The sequence below is a fragment of the Trypanosoma cruzi genome, genomic scaffold (genome assembly GCF_000209065.1).
Source record: "Trypanosoma cruzi strain CL Brener 1047053516547 genomic scaffold, whole genome shotgun sequence".
NCBI classification, from domain to species: Eukaryota; Euglenozoa; class Kinetoplastea; order Trypanosomatida; family Trypanosomatidae; genus Trypanosoma; species Trypanosoma cruzi.
This window is the reverse complement of record NW_001849224.1, coordinates 9,016-29,493: the sequence shown is the minus strand read 5'-3', so window position 1 is coordinate 29,493 and position 20,478 is coordinate 9,016. Positions and strand designations below refer to the sequence as shown.

The window sequence follows — 20,478 nt, the reverse complement described above, 5'->3', positions numbered from 1 at the left end:
GTAGGTACAGCTGTGGGGGGAAAGTCGATAGGCACTCGTCCCAGACATCCTCAACGCCACACCATTCAATTGCTGCACGCCGCCAAAATAACAACCGCATCACGTCGCCGGCACGCATTGCGGTCCCACGACCTCCCTCCTCGCAAGAACAACCGCAGACAAAATCTTCTGGGTGCGTGCGTTCTCAGCGTCCACGCCACTCCACAGCGTGTGAAACAAAGAGATTCTGCGCATTTGTCCGTGTGTTTTTCAAAGCCTAAACTTGCGGAGCTGCCTTGCGATACGAGAGAGTCTGAAGAAAGCAACGGCAGAGAGAGGCAGATAGCACACACGCAAATTACTCATATCATCGCACACACACACACACACACACGCAGCCGCGGAATGGGTGCACTCAACCACAAAATCAAAAAGGAAAACAGTAAAACAAAAAGCCGAAGCGTGGGACGACCAGCGCACACACACTCTCATTACTCCCGTGAAGCAAAACACACACACAGAGGGAGAGAGAGAGAGGTCGCCCACTCAATGCAATAAAAACAAAAACAGAACAGTTACGGTGCTCCGCCCATGCAGCCAGGCAGGACGGCAGCGGTGCGTGTCGTGCAAAAGAGAGCACCAACGGGCCTGCATGGGTGTGCATGCATATATACAATGGGCACATTATTGCGTGTGCCTCGTGGGGTGAGGTGAGGGCGAGAGTCCATGCAAGGGGACACACACACACAGAGAAGGACGAGTGTGTGTGCGGGCGGTGCACGGCTCTCTCTCCCTCACTCTCACGCGGCCACCACCGCAGCAGCAGCCGCACACGCAACAACAAGAAGAAGCAAAAGAGGGGAGGTGGTGTGGGAGACCGCGGTGCTGCTGTCACTGTCGCCTGTTGGAGCCGTACCATTTGCAATAGCTGTAGTTTTTATTGGTGTTTCTTTCTTATTATCATCTTTATTTCCATCTGCTTGTGCTGCTTCTGGTACTGCATCTACACCTGCCGTATTTTTATTGGAAATCTCCTCCTCAGTAGCCTCGTCAGGGCCATTACTGGCGGCAACACTTTTTGCTGATGAGCGTGATGTTGGAGTTGATTCGGCATGGCTGTCAGATGTTCCATCCTGTTGTTTGTTTGTGGTGAGAACACTGTCTTCTTTTCTTGACTCACTCCCTGACTCCCGGCCACTTTGAGCTTTCTGTACCTGTTGTACTGAAACAGCGTCTGCAGAGCCGGGGTTTTCATTTTTTACTTGTGGCGTTGCTGCTGGTTCTGTTTCCTTCTCGCTGCCATCCTCTCGTTCACGTCGTTGTTTTTCGTTTGGCACTGCGGCACGAGATGCGGAACCATCGTTGGCGTTCTCCGCATTTCCCTCGTCAGCTTAATTGGTGACAGCGTTATTGTCATCCGCCGCAGAAGATGATGAAGTTGTTTCCCCCTGAGCCTCAGTTGTCGCATTTTGTATGGCATCTGTTGTTGGTTTTTTGTCTTTTTTCTGCGGATCGTCGGCTGGCTTCCTGGTTTCTGTGTCCTCCTTTGATGGTAACGATGCGGTGTGGGATGATGCCGTCGGTGATGGAGCTGCTGGAGCGTTTTTTTTCACTGGTGTTTCTGGCAGTGCATCCTCTAATCGCCCTCCTCCTCCTAATAATTCTCCTGCACTTCCTGACGGTTTAGGGTGTGGCACTGGGACTGGTTGTGGTGGTGTTGCTGCTTGTTTTTCTTTGCCAGGTGTATTTTTTTGTTGGCCGTCTCCTCCTGTTCCGCTGGCTTCAGGCAATCGAGAAACTTCAGAGGACAACTCGGAGGAATCTCCTCCCGGAATGCCAGCAGCACGACCATCACCTGAAGGAGGCAATAAACTAACCGCTTCCGGCTGAATCTCCGGCACATTCATCGTCTGGGAGTTCTTTAGATCTGAATCAACCAATACTTTTTTCTCGAGCTCACTGTTGTTTTCATCGCGAATTAATTCGCCTTCAATCTCTGGCTCATTCTGTTTCGTGACGGGCGGTTCTTCAGGCTGCAGTTGTTCTAATCCCAATCCGGTTCCTCTTCCTGCACCTCCTGGCAATTTCTCTGGATCCCCCAACGATAATTCCTGTAAGGAGTCTTGCGGTTCCGGGGCCGGGAGTGGTGGAGGAGCTCCAACGGAAATATCTTCGGGAAGGCCATCTTCAGGATTCCCAGCGACCAGAGCACACCGCCGACGCCTCCAACGACGATGGCCATCCACAACGGCACGCAAACCCTCCATTCCCTCACGCAGGCATTCCACGACGGTGGACACATTCGCCCTGCCTCCCGTCCTCCTGCTGACCTCCTCCGCGCATTCCCTCCGCAGCTGAGAGCGCCACTCCACAAACAAATACTCATCCACACCGGGCACCACTCCAATTCCAGGTTCCTCGGTCTCAGCAACTCCATCAATACCGCACCACAGCACGCAGAGGGCACACACCAGCAGCACACGGCCAGTCATCATTGCCATCACTCCTGTCACTTGCGTGTAGCCCTCACTACAAACTAACAACACGTCAACGCAGAGTGAAAGCAAAGGAAAGAGAGACAAGTCACACAGCCACGCACCGTCCCATCCAGCAATGAGAGTCACGCACCACAACAGCAACAATTGGGTGGGCGCGGTTCAACAACAATCTAAAAAAAAAAGAAGAGCGCTCCTCGACGTGCACCGTTCCTCACACCCCCACAGTCACTGTTGCCGTTATTCCCTCTCCTCAGGCCCTCACAGGCACGCCACGCTCACTTCAACACGCGCCCCTCCACCACACGCAGCCGTCATGCGCTCCCGCTGCGCCGCAACGTCCGCCACCACCTCCTCCCTCAGTCAAACAGCTCCGTGTCCTCCACGTCCCTCACAATCGCCGGCATGCCCCGGCCGCGCAACACACACAGCGCAACAACGTCGTGCCGCCTCTCCTCCAGAATCATGAGCGCTACGTCCAACGCGTGCTGGCGCACGTGCTCCATGCGCTGCAAACACATGCCAATCAGGTTGGCCGTCATGTACTGCGTCTCGTGGTCGTCCTTCAGCAAACCCTCACATCCTCTCAATCCACGACTTGGGTGCTGCGAGAGGCTGCCGAGTGGTGCCACGTGTGTGGAATTCCCAAGTGTGCGGAAACAACGGCCACCCTCACTCCCTCATGCATCTCCACAACCTTCACTGTCCCGCACACGCACAAGGGCGGTGTCATGGGGAAGAAAAGCCCGCCGCACAGCGCATGCACGAGGGCGCGCGCAATAGCAACGCCATCCACGTCGCACCGCAAGATAGTGCCATGCGCACACACACGGCGGCAACGAGAAGGACGGGACGCATCCAACTCCACGGCGCTGTCCTTCACTTCTCCCTTCCCCGACGGATTGGCGTCCCACACTCACAGTGAGGCACGGCGCACACCATCTTCTACCCTCCGAGTGCACTCAGCAGGCCGGCGCCCAGTCACCCTCGTGCCATCGCAATGGGGAACACAAACAATCGTCGTCGCGGACTATCAGTGCCACTAGCAGGAAAAAAGAAAAAAGCATGTCAACAGCACAGCCAGCAAAGGGACACTCAACGGGAAGCAGAGACGCAAAGTGACAGCAAATACGGTAACTACAGAAACAAGCCGCAGGGATCAAAGAAACAATAAAAAATACGAGAGTCCGGCATGACTCCCAAAAGCAACAAATTAATGGAAAAATTGATTTTGCAGGACTTTTATTTCATGTGTCGACCACAACAATACGGCTGTGTGTTTGTGTGTATACATATTGCCCGCACCAAGAAGGAGAAGGGAAATTAAAATAAATAAAAAAAGATCGCATTATTATTTCACCAGCCCACACAACATCCCTCACATTTCACGCGGCATCCGGCCTGTTCTTCCAATCCTCGTTCCGTGCAGTCCGTGGAAGACACAGCCGCGGGGCCGGCACCACGTGTGGGCGAAAAGAAAAGCAAACAAGAGCGGGAAACACTTCGCTCATTACAGTGTGCATCAGCCGGACATTACGTAAAGGAAAAACAACAGTACTTATTACTACATCTGAACTGCATTAAAAAGACATTTAAAAGTAAATAAATAACGGTGGCATAAAAAAAGAGGGCAATGCAGCATGTATTTTAGGTGAGGCGTCGCAAATCCACACACTGTGGCTCAGAAGACTGCCACCACCCAAACACAATCCCATTAGAAGCAGCAACACACAAGACAGTCACACACGCACGGTGTTGTTACCGCCTAAATCACGCAGTGTCAATTTCACTTCGTTGAGAGAGGCGAGGCGTTCGTCGGGACTCACGCCGCTCCAGACCCTGAAAGGCGACTGTTTGTAGTGGGGATTCGTGTCCAGGGGCATTGCGTTGTGTCCATTCATTTCTCTTCGGTAATATCCCCAGCAACGTGCTCACTGACGCTGTCAACTACTCGAATCCTCTCGGGCGGTGTCGGGGCCGCTTCTCTCGTCGGAACGGGGACGCTGTCCTTGAGTGCACGCATCGCAGTGAAGTTCAGTGGGCGGCTGCACAGAAAGACGTCCGTCACCGTCAAACGAGATTCGTGCCCACCGCACGCAACAAAGCGAACCCTCAGTACCTCAGGTGGCCTCTGGCCTTTCAACAGCACCTCTTCCTCTCCCAGCGACCGACCATCAATGTGCACAGAGGTCTTGTTGCATTGCAGCATGAGTCCCACTTGGTATTCTTTCCTCGGCTCCCGATTGCTGCTCCGTGTTGTTGTCTTGCCTTCGAACGCCGTCTCCCACTTCTTATTGTGGCTGCACGACAGTCCCATGGTATGATTGGACGCAGTGTGCGCCAGCACCGCAGTCAGTCGAGGAGTGTTCCCACTCGGAGTCACTTCGATGGTCACCGACGCCACAAGTGTGGAGTCGTGGCTCAAAAATACATGACGCACTTCATCACCCCGAGTGTTCACAGGCCATATTGCCCTGGACACAAGTCCCGTCAATTGTAACCCATCGCTATCCTTCACTGCATTCCTTCACCGTTGCATGCAGGCAACGGTACTCGTCGTTCCACGTGTCATCACTGGCCGCATCGAAAAAAACTGCCACCAGACACGCCGTGGGTGTAGACAATCTGGAGAAGAAAATGTCCTTTTGCGTCAAAGTGCTGAGGACGGAATTGATTGCACTCAGTTCCTCCGTCGGGCGGGAAAGTGAGATGACACGGCATTCACCGTTGCCCCTCCGTCGTAAAAGATGCAAACTGCCATCCGAGTGCAGCAGGGTGTTGGCGAGCATCCAACCCGCAGCATTGTCCACGGCAACCGGTCCAACAGAAAACGTGCGGTTGCTGTCCGTGACCCAAAGGCAGAGCGCAGTGGCCCTTTCCTTCCCCGAGGCGTGCCCTCTCTGAGTGCACAGCATGAACTTCCTTTCCTCAATGGTCGCGGTGATGAGGGCATCCACACGCAGGCTTTCCTTCTGCGAGACTCCTGATCGTGCGTTGACCCACACGGCTGAGAGTGCCCCAATGGCCTCCGTCCACGCTGTCCCCATGTCACGCGACCCGTGCACCCTCTGGCCACTCTCGCAGTCAACAATCATGAGAAGTGATCCCTCCCATTCGGTGACGCGGGAGGTTTCGCATTCCGCAAGGGAAATGTCCCCAAAGAGCGTCCAGATACTGCCGTTGTCCGTCGAGTAAATGATCATGGAGCAAACGTCTTCTGCTTCACTCTTCGCCATCAGAGGAAACACAAACGTGTCATCCTCCATCACAACACCTGAGCCACCAGAAGCAATGAACTCCGTCCAGTCACCTTCGTGAGAAGCAGAAGAGATCAGCTTCGAGAGTGGTTTGGGGTCGCCCCATTCGATCCGTCCACTCTGCTTGCCACCCGTGGGATTCGTGACATCACCCACAACCAGTTTCAGCTCCAAGCCGCCCTCTCTCCAACACACACCTTCGTAGGACACATCAGAGCCTCCCGCAAGAGGAAACACTCCGTGGCCCTTCGTGATTGTTGTGCGGCGGAGCACAACACCCAAACTCCCCTTTCCCTCCGCTGCACCAAGCACAGTGTGTGCCCTCCATGCATCCTTCATTGACCTCACCAACGAGAGCGGACCAATCCCACGCAGAGCCAATGCACCCCGCAACAACATCAGAAGAAAAGGGCTCGCTTAATTGACCACCTTGATATTCGGCATCCGTGTGACCCTCGACGAAAGCAGCAATTACTCCACCAGCACTGACGAGAGAGGGTGAGGCAAACGAATCCCTCGTCGTAACTGGAACAGTCCCATCCTCCGACTGCACCAGCGTCGTCTGCGGCACAAATAGATCAACTCCCTGCAGTAACTCAACATTTATTGAACCACTCATCGCATCATCAATGGGATCCTCCTTCGGCTCGGTGACAGGCGAGGACCTTTTTTCGGGTGGTGTCGGAGCCACTTTTGTGTTCCGAACAAAGGCAAACTCAGGCCTCGTCTCGGACGTGTTGCTCTCCGTGTTGGATGCGGGACTCGGATCGACGGTATTGGGTGCGTCAGCCGCGACAGGCTGCCGCCAATCCTCGTTCTGACGTGACGGCTCAGAATTTACTTGCGGCGCAGTTGTCCCACCAGATTTTGTGTCATCCTTCCCTTCACGGGGTGGCGGCAACTGACAGATGCCCGTCCGGTCAGCATCGCTGCTCCGTGTAGGCGAATGGATGGCTCCATCGGGAGAATATTGACGCCACCACAATTCATAAGGGCCGGCGTATTTATGTGTCGTCACATTCATCGTGAAGGCAACGGTGGCCTCTTCCTCCTTCGTTGCACAGCTGGCAGCACAGTTGCTACATGTGTGCACCGCATGGGCCACATGGCACACAGCACCCAGCTCGCCATTCCTGCTATGCATGCGCACATCAAAGCCACTGAAAGTGTAATTCTCACGCTGAGCCTCGGCACTGGCAGCAGAACACCACTTCCACGCCCATACACACACGCACGCACGCGATAGCTCAGGCTGCCGTCACTCTGTGCACACGACACATCCACCGGCACAACCACCGCATCCGCATCACCAGACACATGTCCAGGACTCCCAGCAGCCGTCACATCCACAGAATTGCAGCAGCAATACAAGGGCGCAAGGACCAACACGGCGCACACCACACGGCGCCGCACCGTCACCATCGTCATCATCGCAGTCATCATCACCCGTAGTGGAGTCGCTGGTGTCAGTGAGCCGATCCGTGAGACAGAAGGAAAAGGAATGGAACAGGAGGGAGGGGGACGGAGTGCAGCGGATACAGCGAGTGAGAGCAGACAACATGAGGAGAGGCAGCAGGCCCAGCCGCACAGTTCACACACCACGAGACGGCATCCACGCAACGAAGGCACACAACGCCAGCAGCCATCCACCATGCAGGAGGAGAAGACATCCACCACCATCTCCCCCAGCTCATCGCCACAGCCCCAGGGAAACGGCAAAAACACCGCGGCCACCACACCAGCCACACGCGCAAGCGAACCCTCATCCGTCCATGACGCGGCAACAAAATTTCCTGCCATCCCGCCCTCAATGGGACACGGAGCCCAACTCAACGCAGCCACACGCGGTGCATCACACCCGCAGGAAAAGAGACTCGGGGTGCGCGCTCCCTCTCCGCCCTTCTCCTCATGGCCACGGAAGAAGACAACAGCCGCCACACGCAACTGCCAGCATGCACCACAAAAGGAGCATTCATATCCACTGCAATTTGCATCTTGTGTGTGTGTGTGTGTGCCTGCAGAAACACAAAGCAAAGAAGCAGAAAAGAGGGAGCAGAGTATGTGGAGGGACGCACAAAAATGTACAGCAGAGACGCATGGCGGAAACAACAAGAAGAGGACCGCTCAAACTCATGACTGCACTGCAGCCCAAGCAGCGGCAATCCACACAAGATTTATTTAAAACAGAAAAAGAACATCCCCTTCGTCTTATACAAACCCCATCACACAAAATAATTATAAAAAAGAAATCGTCCATTACTGTTCCACACAAATTTAAAAATCGCCTGGCTGCCGTGTGGCCACACCGAACTGTCCGTATATATTTTGCCCGAAAAGAAAATTAAAAAGATGGTTGCGTGTGCTTCAACCGTCCGACCCTCCATGTGTCCGCACATCGTTTACATTTCATGGGGTCATCCGCGTGTTGCTGCTCCCCTCAGCCCTCTCATCGGCGTGCGAGTGCGGCCCGCAGAGCACAGTCACTCGTGTGTGGGGACTGAGAGAAGCACGCAGACATGACGGCGGTCGCGTCTCTCCATCGGGAGAGTGAGCGCAGCAAAAGAAAAAAATCATCAGGAGGGAGAGAAATGCTGACGGGACTGCCAGCGCGTGAAATGAAAAGAAAAAAAAAAAAAACACGGCGGCAGGGTGTGGCTGTGTGTGTGGCGCTGCGGGTGTCTGCCAGCCCTGGCCGCAAGAAAACAAAACAAGAGGGAAGAAATGTGTGCTCCGCCCCACAGGCCCTCGTCGCACGCCCACACGTCACGGCTCCCTCAGCGCGCCGTTCGTCGCGGCCCCTCCTCATGCGTGCAGCAGGCGAGGCGCACAGGGCCGTCGTCGTGAGCGTGTCGGTGGTGTGCGAGCGGAGCAGTTGGGCGGGAAACACACGGCACCCCTCACAGGAAGAGTGCAGAAGAAACAATTAAAGAGGGAAGAGTAGAAAAAAAAAATCCATAGTGATTGCCCCCAAAAGCAAAAATAGAAGGGATGCGGGAGTGAGATAAAAAAAAGGAAAACAACAATTTAAAAACGCAAATAAAGCAAGAAAAGTAAATAAAAGTTATTTAGGAAAAGAAATTCATGGCCAGGTGTGTGTGTCTGTGCAGCGGGGGTCGCAAGTGTCCCACGCGGCAGCCAGTCACTCCTCACAGAGCTGCAAACCCCCACAGTCCCAACAGAAGGAGCAGCGATGGCGGCAGTACGCTACCACGCATAATGCCGGCATCATATCTTGCTTCTCCAGCGGCATGAGAGTTCGAAGCCGCCGCCTTCTCTACACTTCCCTGCGATGTATTCGCCGGAACTTCTTGTGTAGTGGCAGATTCCTCCGCCGTTGCATTTTGCCCTTTGCCTTCGTGTTGAGGCTGCTGCAAGGTCGTTTGCCCCACCGGAGCTTCAGGAGGTATCGTTGCAGGAGGCGCCGCATTCTGATTCCTTGCCACAAATGGAGAAGCAGGCTCCGCTGATGGTTCCTGATCCGCTGATGGTGAATCGGTAACTTCTTCCACCTCGGCATTCCCACCTGAAAAAGTCAGCGGGCGGTTGTACAGCAGGACGTTCGTCACCGTCACAGACACCACTTCACGGCTTCTTGTGTTGTCTGCACTGCCACCATCCCCTCCAATGTAGAAGTGCGATATCCCTTCTGAATCTGTATTTTTCAATTCACATTGCGCATCCTTCCCCAGACGTTTACCATCGACGTACGCGGAGACATCGCTGCCGTTCCGTAGCACAATGGCCACTTGGTGTTTTGTCCCTCGCTTCCATGTGCTGCTGATTTCCTTGTTTGTTTCGTCACCGCACAGCAATTGCCACTTATCTCCGCCGTTGTACGACAGTCCAAAAAGTTTTTTTCCCCCGTTACTGCCCGCACGCACACCCAACAAAGGAATGGGGGTATTTCCCTTCGGCTCACCGTCGATGGACACCGTCGCCACAAGAGTGAAGTTGTAGTTCGCGAAGTGGTACAGCTGATTCTGCCCTTGACTGCCAACAGGCCACTCCGCCCACGCTCCCTGGAATGTCACACCATCGGAAGTCTTTGTTGCCCCGGTTGCCTCTGTTACCTCCGTTCCTTTATGTACTGTGGCGTTCACCCCGAGGTACTCGTCCTTCCATGTGTTCTCAGAGAAGTTGCCGGACAAAAAGCCAACCAGCCCATCCGTGATCTTAATATCAGCACTGCAGGCAGTTTCACTTGAGGTAACCTTCTCAGAGGTGCACAGCTGGGAGACACGTTCGTCCACATTCTTCCACGTTTTCAGCACCTCCTTCACCTTCTCCAGCTGCGCAGTCAGAAGCACAGAAGCCATACCGAGTGATGCGTCCTCATCACCGCTCTTCTTCTTCTCGTACAGTGCAATCAACTCCTCCCCATTATTATTATCATTTCCACTTTCACCACTTTTGTACAGCAGGGAGCTGGCGGCAACGTCATCATCGGATACCGGCCCAATATCGACAATGTGCGTGTTGTCCGTCAGCCAAAGATGGAGACTGCCCTTTTCTTTTTCTTCTTTCTCTTTCTCTTTAGAATACACCGGCAGAGTTACGAGCATCACTTTTTTCTTATCAATCGTCGCTGTGGTGAACCCGCTCCCAACGAGTTCAGCCTTTTCACCCTTTGTGTTGCCCCACACGCGCGAGAGTGTCCCGAGTGCCTCCGTCCACGACTCCCCCTTGTCACCGGACTCGTACACCCTGCGGCGGCCACCATCACACGCAGTCATCATCATGAGTTTGTCCTTCTCCCACTCCACGACGGAGGGAACACCGCAGCCATCGGCAGACATCCCCTTCGGCAGCTTCCAAGTCTTAGCATCCTTCGAGTGTAGGATCAGCGAGACAGCCTTTCCATCCTTTTCGTTGCCATCACCCTGGTTCCTCTTCTTTCTCGTCCCTTCCAGCGGGAACACAAGCGTACCGTCCTCCATCTTAACACCCGATCCACCGCTGCCAATCAGCCGCATCAAAGATTCGTGTTGTTTGACTTTATAACTCCACGGGATAGCGTAAGTGTCATTCCAGTAAATTCCGTTATTTTCTCCTTCCTTATTACTGACGTTCCCTTTCACCAGCATGAGTCCCCAGCCACCTGCCTGATCATCAGAGGCACCTTCAAAACTGTAATTTCCAACAAGCATGTAAATATCACTTCCCTGCACAACTGTTGTTGGCTTACTCACATGTATTCTCGTGCCGCTTTTGGTGCCAGCCTGGTCCGCTATACGGCAGGAGCATTCGCCTTGTTCGGACGGACATTCCTCCAGCACTTGTGTCTTCAATTCAGTTGTGTCCAACTCCTTGCTTGCTTTTTCATCAGTCCACTTCAGAAGCTCCGAGGCAATCCCAGTAAAATCTTTATTAGTACCGTCCTTGCAATGCGCCTCGGCAGCGGCAAACACATCACTCCCCACTTTCAAAAGACTGGGAACACGGAGAGAACTCACTGTTTCTTCATCTTTCTTACCTCTCCAAACATAATGTTTACCCTTTGAACATTCCGGGGATGACGCCTCACCAGCAGCCGCAGCTCCACTAGTGCCGCAGCAGAACATCACAAAAAGAGGGGGAGCAGCACCGCAGAATAGAAGAGATGCCGGGACATGTTGGGCCTCTGCGGCTCACTTTCTCTTCCTTCCCTCCTCCTTCCGCTGGATCCGGTCACGCGGCGACGGTTGTCTGTGCGGGGTGCCTTCACTGCAGCAACAAGTGAGAGCATATAAATATGTGTGTGTGGGCGGTGTGTGTGCTGTTGTTCCTTTCAAAGCCTTCGAATTTCACAGTGGCGATCCGCTCTTGGTGGTAGCTTCCTTCCTAGCCTGAGTGTGTTTGTGTGCAAGAAATCAAATTAAAATCTAAAAAGCGTCAAAAAAGAACGTGGCAGAGGAGTGGGTGGCGCCACCATTCACGGCGTAACACATCCGCTTCGTCGTAACCGCCACAGTAATTACTCTCACCGTCCACAACGGACCAAAAAATGTGAGGCCACACACAGAAGCAGAGAAGTTGACGGTTGCGCACGGGCCAAGACGTCCTCCGGCAAACGGCACCGACCAACAGACAGAGAGGAGAAATTAAAGGCAAGCAGAATCCCAAGTGCTGCGGGATCCTTGCAATCAGCGCTCCCTCACTGTAGAACCTTTAAAGCGTTCCTCGCTGCAACATCCCCCACCACCCTCGACGTGTCGGTGGATTTTCCCGTTCACAGGAAGAAAAACGGCGGGATGCTCCGGCAGTGGTCGAAGACACACAGAGCGCGCCGTCGACGCGATCAACGGGCGCAGACACTCGTGAAGTGCGATCCTGCAACCGCGATCCCTCCATCTACTCTCCTGGACGTGGAGGAGGCATGAAATGTCCTCCTCTCTACAGTAGTCCTGAAACGCAAAAAAAATCCGCAGGAAATCCCGCGCAGCCACGGCCTCCTCAGCAGCCCGACAGTCCACGCCGCCGCACCGCTCCTCAAGAGGTCGCCAGGCCCGGTAAGGCAAGCAAAAGGAGAACAGCAATTTGGTCAGGGCGCTCAGAAAAGTGAGGCGCAGCAGTCGGGTAGGCGCGGCCCATCCACGTCCTCCCCTCAACAGACCCACCACACAGTCGAATCACACACCCGAAAAGAGCCGTGGCGTCTGACAAAATAGCATGGTCAATAGCACCTCGTGCTCTCCTCAATGTGGTGTCATGGCACACACGAGGCATCACAGGAAAGGGCAAATAATTGCATTCCATCGGCAAAAGCACGGAAATAAAGCGCGCATTCTGCCCCTGTGAACTCCCATCCAAATCGTCTCGGCCACAGAGTTTGTGTCGCCGACCCTCAGGAAGGGCTGATGCATCAACTGCCGCTGAACGATCCCCGGCGATGCAACAAAAAGTGCCACCATCTCTCGAGGTTATTCCCCACCCATTCCTCCCATTGAGGGAAGGGAACGCAATGTAACGGTGTGGGCGTGTCTAGCCGACAGAAATGAAGGAATTGACTCCAGCCGCGGAACAAATTGGACGGATCCTCCTCCCGAATCCTTCAAAGGGACCGGTCGCTCAGCTGCCGAGGTTGACGGCGCGGAGGACAACACCTTGAATGTATGGAGCACCGCAGCAACCTGAATATATTCTGCAATATCCGCGGCCAGTTCATGAAAGTACAAAGAAGGGACAGAAAATTCAAAGGGGCGTGTGAACCCGTCAGTGATCACCCGCGCCGGAGGATCGCCACCCCACCCTCCAAGGGCACCTCAACGACGTCAAATATTTCCACCGCACGGCACCCACAACACAATCGCGTGGCATAATGCATCGCCTTGCAGCACCCCATGCAATGCGGCAATCGAAAACCGTCTCGAACACGGCGTGCGACAAATATACCCAAAAAAAGAAGGCGCAGCAAATGCCCTCCACATCTCAGCAGTTCCAATCATCCAGTAAAAGGCAGAAGCACCAGAAAGTACCCACAGACTCACCGAATATGGCATCAAAAGGCAGCGAGATGTCAGATGCCAAGAGGCTCGCACTTCTTCCCCATGACACTTCCATAAATGAATGCAAATGCCGTGCCCTGCGGCCTCTCGACCGCTTCGAGACAACGTTGCGGCCACATGGCGACGGCTCAATGTGGCTGGCGATCAGATCCAGTCGTCGCGGCAAAACAGTACAGAAAGTAGGGTGGTGAGCCCGCACATTCGCCCCTTTGGTGCCTGCTTCCACTGCAAGAGTGAAACACGTCTTCCCAACAGCCGCGCTTCGGGTGGCTGAAACACCTGCCCTCACACCGGCGATGGCATCTGCAAGCGCCTGTAATTCCTCAACACCGCCCGTCAAAAAAACCAACGGCGCTCAAGCCCTGCAGCCACGCATCCCTCGTAACCATTTGCAAACTCGTTCTCCTGCAGAAACGCCTAAAAATAAATAACAAGAAGGCCGTTCATTGCTGTGAAAGGACAAGAACACGTTACCTTCATCCTGCAACGGAGAACTATGCCTCCTGCGTAACGCGGCCACAAGTACGCGGTGCACCAACACCGAAGCGGTGGGCATGTTGCCCCATGACCCTCCCCCTTCACAGGAGCCCTAGAAGTGCAACAGACCATCCTCTCACCAAAGAAAAAGCCCAATGGAGCGGGCACTACATTGTGCGGACCACACAACAGAAACACCCTCAGGGAACGAATGCTCTTGAATGCCCTTCAGAAGGGGCCAGCGGGATGGCCGTGAAGCCAACAAACACCGGAGAGCCGCCTGCCCTGCACGCATCCAATGACGCAATCGAGCGCGCAATCTTACAGGGCACACCAACCAGCCTGTTCTCGTCTCCGTCTGTGTGGGCACAACAGTCCTGCCATCATCCTTCGCCCTCACAAAGTATTCCACAGGGTCCTTTGAGCCAGAGACCACCACACGGCGATATGCCAGCGGAGGAGTACTCTCCATACCGCACAAAATAAAATAATCCCACTTCGAGGACCGCAGTGAAAACGAGCATAACGATGAGCAACACGAGGGTTGTCTGTGCCCTGACTCATCACAACACTCCGTCCTCCGTTGGCTCAGGCATCTGCCACACAACGAGGCACAGATGTAACATCATTTACACGCAACAGAGTGAAATACGCAAGAACAGATTCATGCAGGACGCAACAGCCACCAGCCCACTCAGCAGCTGTTGTGGTCATATTCTGTAAACCATGATTCACACCCACAGAGAAATTTGTTGTCCAGTTGCAAAAATAATTGATGGGCCAAGCAACGTGGGCCCATGAACGACAACGCCAGTCGATATTATGTCTTGGAGTCGCCAGTGAGAGCCATTGATTGGAACAAACACCAAAGCCACCAGCGGCCAAAAAGAGCTGCGACAAGGCATTAGTACTTCAATCAAAGAAAGGATTCGTCTCGTCCAGGAAGAAGAAAGAATAAATAATATTTTTCCTCCTCACGGTGCCTTCCAGCAATAAAACACCATCATGCAATCCGCCCTATCGGCATTACTCAGGAGCACGAGGCCTCTGCAATGTGTAGAGGGTCATGCAATCAAGCGGATAAGAGACGCTCCACGGTGGCACTCAGACTCCTCCCAGGCAACGCATCAACCAACCGCGAGCAGCATGCCTCTTCATGGACTCTCCGTTTTGGTTCCAACCGAGACGATAGGCTTTCGTCGCTCAGCACCAACCCCGCGTTGCGACGTGTCGTCAGATAAAACAAGTGAGGATGACAGAGTGCATCATCGGGGAAGTCGCCCTCAAATGTGGGAAACGGCATCGCACCCGCCGGAAACAGGTGCGCATGATGTCCCTCCACGTCAGCCGCGCAGCCTGTCAGATGAAGAAAAATTCGGTGAAACGGAAGTCAGCGCACTCACCTCCACCCCAGGCAGTTTTATCAGGACGGTCGAATCATCAATTCGGGGCTCCACACTTCTTGAGGGATATCGTGACGCTCTGACACGTCCACGTGCATTTCCACACAAAGTCCTACTTCCCTTCCCCCCTCTGCATGCGTCCGCATCGTCTCTTAAGCCACACCCAGGACATATTAGATAGCATGTGGCACCTGGTCAGCCAGCGCCATTCCATTCCTTAAAGCAAGGAAGCTCCCAGCCTCAAAATCAATGGCCATCAATCAGTGATGCCGTTGGCACAGGACCTCCTCGGGCCAACGCCACACACTTGTTCCGGAGCACATGTTGTCCCATGCCTCGCTGACGCCGCCCTCAGCATCCCCTACAGGTACACCGTGCATTCACTCCCAAAATACGGGTGTGGGCTACACCTCAAGAAAACTGCACAATGCGCCCGCAAACTGCTCGTTGAAAGTTGTCATTGTGTTGGGTGTCAGGGGCAACGCAATCACACGTCGCAGCTCCTCAGGAGATCAAGAAGGTGGCAATCAGCATTCAATTGGGATGGGCTTCGCAAACCTCTTGCGACTTTTGTCCGATGGGATGCTTCAGTGCATATGAGACCTTGACCGCGGGACGGAATGCCTATGCGCTCTAAAAAAGTAAGCAGAAACTCACGGGAGAAGGATACATAATATAGCGGAAGCAAAATGCCACGAATAAAAAAGAACGGTGAAAAATTATATGGAGGGATATACATATGAAAATAGGCGTTGATCAATGTTTAGATATATCGATATGGGTATGAGCATAAAAACGATACTTTATTCATTGATGCATCTGTATAGATATGGATGTATCCCTTCGTTCCCCTAAAATTTGACAGATTGCTTGGTTTCCTGATTTATTGAATTGCCATTTTATTGGCTGCACATGTATGTAGATAGGCATTTAGATGTCAGTACTAATATCTATTCAGCGCTGTTGATATATATATATATTGCTACTATTCCTCGTGTCTTCTCAAATAAATACGAAGGTCCACACGCCAGCCACCATCGCAGAGCACGTCCGCCCAACGATCGAAGATGTGAAAGAGAGCCCGGCACCCGAAGTGGGAGCCGCAGCGGAGGCCGTGAAGCACACACCACCGCTACGCACCCGCCCCGGGGACAGTGCGGTGGCTCGATGATCCGTTGCCGCCAAGAATCAATAAAACAACAAATCACAGAACCAACCAAACATGGACGCCATAAATGAGAAAAGGAGAGGAGGGCAGCCTGCCAGGAGAAAATACGGCCTGCCGCATCTGCGAGGGGCCTCGTGCCTTCTCGCCGCGCGGAGATACCGCTGGGGCAGAGACCTTCCACTTCAAAGTGGAGACACACCAATATTTCCGTGAGGCACGGCTTCCCCACTTCTCCAATGTCCGCTCCATGCTTTTTTCTGGGCGCCTGCAGAGCCGGGCAGCGGAGTAAATGCCGACATGCCCCTCCGCACAGCTCCAGTCGGCCGGTTTTCACAATGCCCGGTCGATGCCCGTGGCGTGCCGTGCGGTAGCGGGTCAGCCAGGCATTGCTGTGGCACTGACACCCGCATGCTGGACGGCGAAACTAAACTGGTGGGGATCCCATCGGGATTTCGTCGCCGGGCAAAGTGCGTCTTCTCGGCGGCCTGACCCCTCTGCCGCCGTGACATCGGCGACAGCGTGACGTCCACCAACGCATGTGTGTGCGTGCCACTTTGGGCTCACGGTGCACTGTTTCTCGCTGGCATTCTCCTCCTGTGCAGAGGCGGGGTTTCTGTGTGGGTTTGATGTTCTTCATGCGGAGGTTCGAGCTTTGCAGTGCGTGACTATTTAATCTCCATTTTTAGTGTCACGACTTTCTTTCTGTTGGGTGTTTGTGCCGTGTGTGGATGGTCAATCCCCCAGCACTGCCCGCCTGCCTGTCGCATCAAGGGCATTTACGAAGTGCTTCCTTCTTCGGTGCCGACCGTGGCTCTGTGCTGGAGTGTTCGTGTGCTCGTATGCGGGATGGTGGTCCCGCCTTCGCTTGAGCCCCGAATTCACAGTACACGCATTCGAACGGGGTGGATGCCGTCAGACCGTCATATTCCCGGCAGCGCCTTCTAGTTGTCGGGGGAAGTCTTGCTTGTGGAAGTGCCTAAGATAAAGTACGGTTCCGGCTTGCCTTTCGTACGACGCCGTGCGGAAAATGCATGGGAGTGGCTTCGGCCTGGGCCGTGCAGTCTGCGACGGAGGTGCGATCGGTGTGCCGTCCCTCGCTCTCGTCCTCGCTCAAGTGCTGGGCGGTGCTTCCGGTGGGATTTCTGGCGGTTCCGACTCACCGGGAAAGTTAACTTTCCACAGCGCCTGGTAGAGCGCGTAATACCATGGGCGTTAACCATGTGCGTCACGACACCAGTGCAGCAACTGCAGTGCTTGCCGCACACCGGGCAGTCTGCCGGGCATCGGATCGTGGCGGGGTGAGGTCCAGCGGGAGGAGGAGGCGTTTCCGTGCAAAGTTCTTTGCGTGCCTGCTGTGCGGCATCCGCGCCGCACCAACGGCATGTGCGTGGGATGGCGGGTTGCAATGGTCGTAGCAGCCATCCGTATTGTGTGGGAAACTCCGGTGCGGAGGCGGTCCAGTGCGGCCTCTTCCCCACGAGTGAGGGTGGCGTCCGTGCGCGTCGGTTCCCAGTCGCCTGATACAGTGGAGCGGCAAGCTTCTGGCTTGAGCTGTCGGGCACAAATAATACCTTCGGCCAATGAAAACGATGCCGGTGCTCCATGTGCCTCTGAGCTGTGCGAGGTCGGACGCCTCCTCGGCTTATGCATCACATGCCTCGTTCTTGGGTATGTCGCAGTGGCCAAAGGCAAGCTGCATCCGTGTGTGCGCTACGCGGTACTGCTGGCGAGAAAAAAGGGTACGTCGACGATGTGAGTCGCCAGGTGATCCAGAACCGTCGACGTGTGCTCGCGTGCTTCCACGATTCGACGAGAAGGCGCATAGACGCACGCTGCCGTGGAAACAGTCTCGGTGAATATCGTACTCTCCGTGCTAACACCACACCGCTCTGTGCCTGCTGTGGTGCATGAATTTCGCAGGGCCATAGGGGAATTGGGAAAGAAGGAATTCCTCGTGGAGGCATCCCTGTACCAGCGTGGCCAATCCGCAACAACATCCCTTGCCTGTGGAAGGCGGTGCGCCAACTAAGTCAAAGGCAGCGCCGTGAAGGGATGTGCAAATTGCCGGAAGTGGCCGTCACACCTCCTGCACACACAAAATTGCGGGCCGTGACGGGCAACGAATCCCAATGCCGCGTCATCAAGGCTCCCACGCTCCAAGTGCACACCTGAGGGATCCTGCCATGGCGGCGGTGCGCTCGAGGACAAGTGTGGAACGTGACTGGGATGGCCTGGTCCGTCACTTCCACCGCTAAAGAGACATCAATCACCCCGTGCACTCGCCACAACGAAATAAGCCGGAATTACGACAATGCGTCGCGCCCCAATAAATAATCCCGCTCAAAGACGTTACTGGAAACCCGGAGACCTGCTACTAGTCTGTCGCCGCCTTGCTCCTGTGGACTGTAATGCTTCCTGCATGTAAATCCGCGGTAAGGCAGTGCTGCAATTCATTACTTACACTAGGCGGTTCGCTGGATCCTTCCTCCATTGCACAAAACGAACGTTGGGTTCCTCGCACGCAACTCCATGAAATTACAGTCCGATACAACACAACATCAGCAGTAACAAGAGCAACAACTCAATCCCTTCCACACGGTCGTCGTGGAGCGGGAAAAACTCCTGGAAGCACCCGATCAAAATGAAAACAAATTGATAGAAACAACGACCAACAACACTGTAGGTGCCGTTAACGACGACTGTCTGTGGTGCGCAGCACAGCCGTGGCCCCTCAAGCACCGCATATTTACTAATTCCACGTGGCGTACGTCAAATGGAAGCGTAATTGATCATACGGCTCGCACTGGATGAACGGTCGAACAGGCTCAGTGCGTCTGAGCGGGTGTCACCGGCCATAGGCTGCGATGGCGGTGCGGGTGGTTGGTACGACGACGCAACGGTGGTGCCTGAGGCGTACGACGATGACGCCATTTCGTGGGGCTTCTGCGTCTCCTCGTCGCTCTCCTCGTCATCGCGCAGCAGCGCCTCCAGCACACCACGCCGCGGCTCGCGCAGCTCCTGCCAGTGGCGGTCCTCCGCGTGCCACACAACGACACTGTACACAGTGACCGCAAGCAGCACAGTGGTCAACAGCAGCACGATAGCCGCGTACGCCCTCGCACCGCCGTCGCTTGGCGCAAGATGGTTGGCCGCGCTGACCACGCACAGCGCCGCAAGAAGCACAAAGCTCGCAGTGTGCATCGCCGTCAGGAAGGCCGAGCGCATCATGTTCGTGAAGGCAACCACGCCCGCACCCGCAAGCAGCACAGCCGCCATGCAGAAGTACTGGACGTGGCAGCCTCCCACGGGCGGGTGCACAGCCGCAATCAGGCACACCACGCACAGCACCGACAGCTGGAACACACACCAGTACACGTGGCTGCCCCTCATGTTCGTCAGCATGCCGCCATACATCCGCTGCTGCGCTGCGGGGTGCCAATACCCGACGGGGTACAGCAGGCGCTCGTGCTGCGGCTTCCTCGAAAACTGCCAGTACCTCTCGAAGCTCGCGCCCGTGTGGCGGGCAATCAAGTAGCACACGCCAGCAGGGAACGCCGCACCGTACAGCACACCAACAACACCAATCACGCGGTGCTGCACGCGGGCGCCGGGCATCGCCAGTGCAAGCACGGAGCCAAAGAAGATGCCGAGGTGCATCGCGTGCGCCACAACGTACGTCAGGCTCGGGAAGCGCATCGCCGCCCACGCACTCGCCGCGTCCACGCCGCGCCACCGCTGGAAGGCGACCGTCACACCGCAGTGCACGCACCCGAACACAGCGGCAAGCAGCGCGTTGCCCACCACCATCCACAGCGGGTCAAGGGCAGCGAACACCGACAGGAAGTACGGCAGCGCAACGGTGCTCGCACGCTCCTGCGCCGAGGCGCATGACATCCTCGCAAACACGCCGAGCGCCTGCATCTCCAGGATGGAGCCCAGCCCGCCGGTCACCACCACCGCAACAGTCGTCGCACACGCAACAACGCCGGTGATCGCCGAGAGGACGCTGGCAGCGGCGGGCAGCGTGGCGGACCTGATCGTAAAGGACCCAAGCAGCACACCCTTGCAGCCGCCGGACACCGCCGCAGCGCCGCAGCGAATGACTATCGTCTCGTCGAAAGCAATGAAATAAGCGCGGTGCACGGGCACAGCCAGCTCCAGGACGGTGGACGGATTCGTCGCGTTGCACACCCACGTCGCGTTGCGCAGCATCGC

General features: G+C 55.1%; 3 protein-coding genes and 5 pseudogenes across 3 annotated transcripts, besides 3 other annotated features; all 8 read right to left on the bottom strand.

Moving 5' to 3' along the window:
* Nucleotides 1-20,478: a sequence feature (areas not merged during assembly with more than two copies in the genome that could not be assigned to a particular haplotype).
* Nucleotides 353-376: a microsatellite.
* Tc00.1047053506451.80 lies at nt 780-2,480 on the bottom strand (annotated as a pseudogene).
* Tc00.1047053506451.64 lies at nt 2,715-3,056 on the bottom strand (annotated as a pseudogene).
* Nucleotides 3,795-3,815: a sequence feature (AT_rich).
* Tc00.1047053506451.50 lies at nt 4,373-6,352 on the bottom strand (annotated as a pseudogene).
* Tc00.1047053506451.35 (uncharacterized protein) lies at nt 6,752-7,531 on the bottom strand (the record flags this gene model as incomplete). Its single annotated transcript, XM_804931.1, has 1 exon — nt 6,752-7,531. The coding sequence occupies one exon, from the start codon at nt 7,529-7,531 to the stop codon at nt 6,752-6,754; it is 780 nt and encodes a 259-aa protein (XP_810024.1).
* Tc00.1047053506451.20 (trans-sialidase, putative) lies at nt 8,878-11,292 on the bottom strand (the record flags this gene model as incomplete). Its single annotated transcript, XM_804930.1, has 1 exon — nt 8,878-11,292. The coding sequence occupies one exon, from the start codon at nt 11,290-11,292 to the stop codon at nt 8,878-8,880; it is 2,415 nt and encodes an 804-aa protein (XP_810023.1).
* Tc00.1047053506451.16 lies at nt 11,940-15,767 on the bottom strand (annotated as a pseudogene).
* Tc00.1047053506451.13 lies at nt 16,046-16,708 on the bottom strand (annotated as a pseudogene).
* Nucleotides 19,033-20,478, bottom strand: Tc00.1047053506451.10 (dispersed gene family protein 1 (DGF-1), putative; the record flags this gene model as incomplete). Its single annotated transcript, XM_804929.1, has 1 exon — nt 19,033-20,478. A coding segment is annotated over one exon (1,446 nt), but the record flags the coding sequence as incomplete, so codon positions are not given.